Below are 7,697 nucleotides of genomic sequence, written 5' to 3'. Positions count from 1 at the left end.
GCCTACGACCACGTGACTTCAAATTCTGTGATTTGATTTGATTTGATTGACTGAGTCCTTAAAAACATCAGCAAACTATTTTGTCTAAAAGTCACATGATCTAATCTCTGCAAACTGATTTTCCTTAGAACTCAGTTTGCTAGTACGTATAGACTAGTTTTAAAGCCAGTCTACACTATCAAACTTTATCAACTTGTTGGAGTGTAGTATATCAGTGACTTAAGTTATGAAACTTTTTTCTTCAGTATTCGTCAACTGGTCTACAATAACAAACTCAAAGTTTTTCTAGTGTAAAGTAGTTTATGGACGATATCTTGCTAGTGTAGATAAACATATATACAAGAGCAAACATTAGTTTGAAAGCTCGAGCAATCTCAAAGTTTGGCAAAGGTTTGCTGTTGTAGACCACTTCGGCAAACAGCAGATAACTGGTTTGCAGAATGTTTTGATTGCACATCTTCAAACTAGTTTGTGGACCCTTTTTTTTCAAATAAAGTCTTTTTGGGTAGACGATAGTCATGGCATCATCCGGATAGACATCCTCCGGTTATTAGCCAAGACATGGCTAGTAAAATGTGCTATTGTAAATTTGACGTAACCGCTGCAAATTTGAGTTGTTCGACAAGAAAACATGAAACACATGTTTTCGCCAAACTCGGTGCTTACGTAACACTATAAGTGGCTAGTGGATGTTGTGATAAAGGAAGAGGAGTGTGATAGTCAAGTGTGGAAAATACAAATAAAACGAAAGAAGATATTACATTTATTCAAGGAATATTATACGTCTAAGTATAAGTCTTCTGTTTAAAGGTATTAGTTATATAGATATATTGATACTCTTCTTCACTGTCGCAAATAGTCCATATCCTGTATTTAATAAACCTTATTAATTTTGAAAGCATTAAACGTAATTCGTGGTGGATATGAAACATTATGATGTCTCTAAAGGATGCACTTCGTGCATAGAATCAGTTCAATATTCAGTAAAACATGACATTTTGTTGTTATTTGGGTTCATTCAATACTATCCTGGGGCATGGATCAATTATATTGAGTACCGTATGTAAACACCCTTGAGGTTTATATACTTTCAAATTATGTCAATTTTAATTCAGTTTAAAGCTATCAACGGATAATAATGGTCGAATGTATTTTGTCACTTGTCAGTTACAATTACATTACAGTAGTATAGTTAATACTTATTTTGTGTAATGTTAATACATTTAAATTAATGTTATCCTTTTTCATAAATGAGTAAATGTCAATACAATTTAGATTAACTACATTGAACTTTAAGTTAATAATTTAATGCGCTAGGCCTAAAACATATTAATCTACTGTAAAAAAGCTGTGTTTTTACTTTATCTAGTCCAGTGCCTTTATATTATTATTATTATTATTATTTTACCATTAACACCACTTAAAAATTCTATTCAATTTGATTATTTTCACGTACAAAACAAAATAGTGTCATTGATTTTTTTTCTTCAAATTTTAAAATCAGTGCCACATACCTTAGGCTACTAGAGTATTTAAAATGATGATGATATTAATACTAAGGCCCTGTTCAGACCCATGGCGTTAGACCGTTTTAGCGTACGACGCTAAAAGAATGTGTGTCTGAACAGTTGGGGATTAGCGTACAACGCGTTGTACAACGGTTGTAGCGTTGTAGTGGAAAACGGTTGATAGTACCGTTTTAGCGTACGACGCTACTGTAAGTCAACGTTGTATCCAATCAGAACGTTTCCTGTTATGACGCGAAACAAGGTTTGACCTAGGCTGACATCTTGTATCGTCAATGTGCGAGATGGATTTCAATAACAAAAAGGCCAGAATAAATAAGGCCTAACTACACTACAAATACAACTGTTACAAAGGCTACAAACTATTATCAACTGATTACCATTATATTTTCTAACAAATGACATAAATACATGCACCTTGTATTTAAACAAAGGGACTACGATCCCATCCGCTTTTAGGCCTAGCTAGGCCTAACTAGGCCTAGAGCCATTCACGCATTTCATTCAAGCTAAAAACTAGCCTGGGACATCAAGTCACTCATTCATACAAGGCAGACTAGACTGGACAAGTTTAATGCTGAAAACCCCCTAACTCCTAAAAAAATCAGTAAACAAACAAGGGGAGCTGTTTCCCTTTTATTAGCAAGTTAAGGGTTATTTTCAACCGACTGGACCAAAGAATATATAATCTTTGACTGGACTGGATAGACTAATCACAATCATTTTTTTCTTCATCATTACGAGGCCTGCTTTATTTTCGTAACACAAGAGCCTGGGGAAAATGTTTTTTACTACAAAATAAAAACAATAGAAACAGAAATTTGGCTTTACTATATTTTTCTTAAATAAATGCTGAGGTATGTTTTATTTACGGCAAATTTTGTCATAATTGTAGGGCTGAGATCTAGGCCTGTATACAGTGGAAATAATGATGAAAACACGTGTGTAAGAGCACATGAATATGCAACTAGAAACAACCTGAATGACGTACTTCCGTTGTAACGATAATCGTACGCTATGGGTCTGAACACCTCGTTTTTTTCTCTGCGGTTTGTAACGTGACCTTGCTAGTAACGTTGTACGCTAAAACGGTCTAACGCCATGGGTCTGAACAGGGCCTAATTCTCGTTGTGAGCGGACGTGTTCATATCGAGCTCCGCTAGGCTACCCATTGTGTGGATACTAGGCCAGTCAACGTAGGCATACTGTAGTCTACATGATGTGTTCGACCGGGCTACGTGTGCCGCTACTTATTTTGAACTTATTTCTTGGCCTCTATTTTTCAAGTTTTAATATGGGATTTTCATCCAGAAATCAATGGCTAAGGCCAGTCGATGGATACTCTGAGCCGGTAAGCTGCAACATTCCTAGCATCGTTGTATGTAAATGTTGGAATTTGTATCTATGCGGTCAAAGCAGTACGACTACGAGTGTTGTTGCATTCCAACGTAGCAGCAGACCGTCAAGGAAGATCTACAGCGCACCACGTTTGCTCTATTCTAATTCCACTGTTACATTCTGTATTCTTTTAAGTGGCGATGTTGAATCGAATCCAGGTCCAGGTAATACTCAGACATCTTCAGTTAAGGTATACTATCAAAACGTACGTAGCCTGAAGAATAAAATGGACGTATACAACTCAGATCTGAATGCACACCTAATTCAGAGCAATTTGGATATTGTCGCACTTACGGAAACATGGTTAAACTGCAACGTGCTCGATTCTGAACTTTCCGTTTCTAATTACACTTTATTTCGACGCGATAGAGATACTGATAAACGCGGTGGTGGTATCCTGATGCTAGTGAATAACAAATTTACCTGTAACCGAGTGGAACGCCTAGAAAGTGATTCAACGGAGTTCATGTGGATAGAGATTCAGCTAAAGCGGCGTATTAGCCTACTTGTTGGATTATTCTATAGACCACCAAACGCTACACCCGATGTCCTCCGTCGTTTTACTTCGTCTGTGGAAATCGCTATGCTCTACTACAAAAACAGTGAATTCCTCATTCTTGGAGATTTCAACCTGCCCGAAATTAATTGGAGTAGCAACCCTTATTCTGCTCCAGCTCAGTCCATGGGAGAACACTTACTTGATGTATTGCTTTCTAGCTGTGGCCTATTTCAATGCAATACGTACTGTACAAGAATGGATAAAATGCTTGATCTTGTTATTTGTAGTAAAAACATTTCCGACAAAGTCTATACTGCTAACGATATTTTTTTATCTGACCACTCATCTTTGAGAATTGATTTCCGTTTAAATTTTGATGTTAAATGTAGTAATGATAATTTGAATCGTAAAAGTATAATTTACAATTTTAAAGCACTTGATGTCAATAATCTATGTAATACTCTTAACTGTGTTCCATGGAGTGTCTTAATTGATTTTGAAGGTGATTTAAATGAAGCTTTGGATATGTTTTATAATTTGTTAAATGCTGCCGTCAATGACACAGTGCCTAAAATTAGAAAGCGCAGAAAGCTTCCTCCGTGGTTTGACAATGAGTTGAGAAGTGCGCTTCAACTCAAAGAAAAGTATTATAGATATCTGAAAAAAAATAATAATCGGTTAGCCCAAAGTAATTTCAAATTTGCTCGCGCGTCTTTTAAAAAAATGTGCAATAAAAAGTACAAAGATTACTTGGACTCTTTGGCTAAGCAAATTGTCACTAACAGTAAAAGATTCTGGAGCTGGATGAAAACTAAATACAAGTCAAATAATCTTCCTTCTGTCATGAGTCACGATAACATTTCATTCCAGTCTAATTATGATAAAGCTACCACATTTAATTCTTATTTTCATTCTTTTTTCAGTGAGCCTTCTCCGGACGTTCCCCGGGACTATCCAGGTCTTCCTGACTATGCGGTGGATAACTTAAGTTCTCTGTCTGTGAATCAGCATTCTGTGGAAAAGGCACTTAGTAACATTGATATCAATAAAGCTACTGGCATTGATCAGATTAGTAACGTTGTCTTAAAGGGTGCCTCCTCCTCACTCTCTTATCCGCTTTGCAAATTGTTTCAGCTATCTATTAATTCTGGGGTTTTTCCTTCATCTTGGAAACACGCTAATATTGTCCCAATTCACAAGAGTGGTCCCAAAAAACTAATCTGTAACTATCGTCCTATTTCGTTATTGCCTACTATGTCTAAGATTTTTGAGCGCATTGTGCATGATGGTTTGTCATCACATGTTGCTAATGCTTTAAGTCCTAGGCAGCATGGTTTTGTCTCTGGGAGATCATGTCAAACCAACCTCGCACTGCTTCTTGCTACATCATACGATGCAATTAACAGCAAGAAGCAGTGCGATGTGATTTACACTGATTTCTCTAAGGCTTTTGATTCCGTTTCCCATGATTTGCTTATTTTTAAACTTTCAAAATTTGGTTTATCCGGTTCACTGTTAAGTTGGTTTAAAAGCTATTTAACTAATAGACAACAGCGTGTTGTCATTGGGGGAGAGACATCTGATTGGCTCCCTGTGTTATCGGGCGTTCCGCAGGGCTCGATCCTGGGCCCGCTTTTGTTTAATTTATTTATCAACGATCTTCCTTTAAAATTTAATCATTCCGAGTCTCTTTTATTTGCTGACGATCTGAAATTGTTTAAAGTGATTACCACTCCACAGGATGCTTTTTCACTTCAGGAGGATCTGGATGGTCTCGTGGAATGGACGGAGAAGTGGGGGATAAAACTTAATGCTAATAAATGCAAATATTTATCTATAACACTTAAAAAAAAGCCTGTGCTCTTCAATTATAATCTGAGTGGACATGATCTTGAGATGGTTTATGTATGGAAAGATTTAGGTATTTTTATTGATAGTAAATTAAATTTTTGTTCACATATTAATCATGTGTTGTCAAAAGCTAATAGAATGATGGGCTTAATATGGAGAAATTGTAGGTTTATGAACGACGGCAGGGCACTTTTATCTTTATACAAATCTATTATACGTCCTCACCTTGAATATTGTTCCGCAATTTTCAATTCAATTTCTCCATGTCAGGCCCGTCGAATCGACACTGTTCAACGGAAGTTTGTTCGATTCCTGTCTTATAACTGTGTTAATTTTGCCTTTTCCATTGATTCTGTCAGCAATCGTCGAACGATATCTGATATGGTTTTTTTATATAATATTTTAAATTCTAAATATGACTGTTCATTAATTTCACTATTTAGTTTAAATGTTCCTGGTCGTACACGAAATAGACATTTATTGCATATTCCTTTTAGCCGTGTCGACTGTACTAAGAGGGGACTTTTTCATAGACTACCTTATACATTTAATAATCTAAATAGCAATCATATCGATATTTTTAATGATAGACTTGGTTATTTTAAGAGGACGATGATGTGTTCACTTCTTGAACAGTCTGCATAACCTGTTTTAATTGAAATTTTTTATGGCATGCCAATCTATGTTTTTTATATATATATATATATTTTATCTGTATTTTATTGTTAACCGTTTTTGATGTTGTATTGTTTTATGTTTCAAACCTGTTAGTGGCGGTATTTATCGCTGTTGGTTTTGATTGAATAAAATAAAAAAAAATAAAATAAAATAAAAAAAAACAGAGTTAAGAAATGGCAATTGATGGAAAATAACTAAGAATTTCTGTTTTGCGCAAATGTTTGTAGTTGTAGATATTACAGTTAAAGAACCACAGGTGTTTTTAGTTTAATGCAATTTATAATCAATGAGATATTTATAAATAATAGGCCTATGTAAATATAACTGAATACATATTGTTTCTCCTGCCATGCTTTTACGTAAAGGATTGGTGCAGTGAGTAATTATCTCCTCCAGTAATTCGCCTCAGTAGGGCAAAACATTTGGCCAATTAATGCACCTCCCTGACTCAAAGGCACATACCAGTAGTTAAATTATCCCTACAATATTATTGTTGCATGGGCGTGGTACGACTTTTGACATTGAATGTTCGTTTTTCCTATTTGAAGTAACTAAACTAAATACTGAACTATTTCACTTACTTACTCACAAAATTTCATTGTAGATGCTGTATTATTCAATCAATCATTCCGTATTATTGGTTTTGTAAAAAAAAAAAATTAGTAAATCTAAAATATAGGCCATGTTGTATGTATATATGCATGCATGCATCTATAGGCATAAATATCAATATTCAACATTGAAAGTTTACCACAGGTTGTTCACGTTTCAATTGGTTGTCAACATCGCTAATTTTGCGTGACACTTTGCATTTTAGACATAAGTCAATCGTAATAAACTGATCCATACGACATGCGGCGTATCTTTGGGATTTTCTATGATACACCTCCGTTATTACTGAAATTGTACAAATTAATGTTGGGTTTAAAAAATACGTTTACAACATAAATATATGTGACATTCCATAGACCTAGTATTTAAAACAAAACGAATGAATTGAAGTTCTAATACCTAAATCGGATAATGTTGGTGTTAGCTGGGAAGAGTGTATTCTCACTCTTCCCTGGTGTTAGGTTAGACTTTAAGTTGTGTCGGCGTTTCAATGTTTATTCCAGCTAAAGTACAATACGTATGAAACGCTATATGTACCAATTTGTATTTTGACTAATATTATTATTTAGTAAGCCACCGTCTACAAACTGGACTAGTATGTAATAATCAATAAAATGTGCATAACCATCATCTATATGGATTACAAGAAGTTTTATATTTTACCACAACTCAATGCAGAATTAAATAACATCGATGAGCCTTTAAAAAAATACATTTTTAATATGATATACTTGGTGAAAATTATATCAAAATGTTATATGTATTACTTTAATGCTTCTCCAACTTATTACTGAACAGCAAAAAAAACTGCGTAGTCGAAGAAAATTTGGAATAAAAATCGATATTATGATATTCATGCACAAGCTGGAAATAAAGGAATAATTCTAAATTGAGAATCACGTAATAATAAGATAACCTTGTTTATGAAACAAAGCCGCGTTACGTACCGCTTCTCGATTGTTTTAAACAAAAACGACACTCTAGGGCCTTGCCCCAGTTTCTTATTCTTTTTTATTAGAGCTGTATTCAAACGTTGTTGCACATTCCAAATAGCGATTCGTTGATTAAACTAGTATTACATGACAGAGATCAATTTAGCGTGAAATATACCGGCGTTTGAGAAAGAGAAGACC

At 34.8% G+C, this 7,697-nt stretch overlaps 1 protein-coding gene across 1 annotated transcript; it reads left to right on the top strand.

The window, feature by feature from the left end:
• The first annotated feature begins 2,820 nt into the window (after positions 1 to 2,820).
• On the top strand, positions 2,821 to 5,234 carry LOC140063070 (uncharacterized). Its single transcript, XM_072109506.1, has 3 exons — positions 2,821 to 4,067; positions 4,347 to 4,942; positions 5,164 to 5,234. The coding sequence occupies exons 1-3, from the start codon at positions 2,821 to 2,823 to the stop codon at positions 5,232 to 5,234; spliced, it is 1,914 nt and encodes a 637-aa protein (XP_071965607.1).
• Positions 5,235 to 7,697: the final 2,463 nt, after the last annotated feature.

This window comes from Antedon mediterranea, chromosome 11 (assembly GCF_964355755.1).
Source record: "Antedon mediterranea chromosome 11, ecAntMedi1.1, whole genome shotgun sequence".
Taxonomy (NCBI): domain Eukaryota; kingdom Metazoa; phylum Echinodermata; class Crinoidea; order Comatulida; family Antedonidae; genus Antedon; species Antedon mediterranea.
This window is presented reverse-complemented; position numbering and strand designations above follow the sequence as displayed.

What these genes read in the sequence shown, in the direction of transcription:
- LOC140063070 (XM_072109506.1), top strand. Translation starts at nt 2,821, where the DNA reads ATGGGATTTTCATCCAGAAATCAATGGCTAAGGCCAGTCGATGGATAC. An exon ending in GCGCTTCAACTCAAAGAAAA is followed by an intron (nt 4,068 to 4,346) that starts GTATTATAGATA and finishes TTCTTTTTTCAG; the next exon opens with TGAGCCTTCTCCGGACGTTC. An exon ending in TTTATCCGGTTCACTGTTAA is followed by an intron (nt 4,943 to 5,163) that starts GTTGGTTTAAAA and finishes ACCACTCCACAG; the next exon opens with GATGCTTTTTCACTTCAGGA.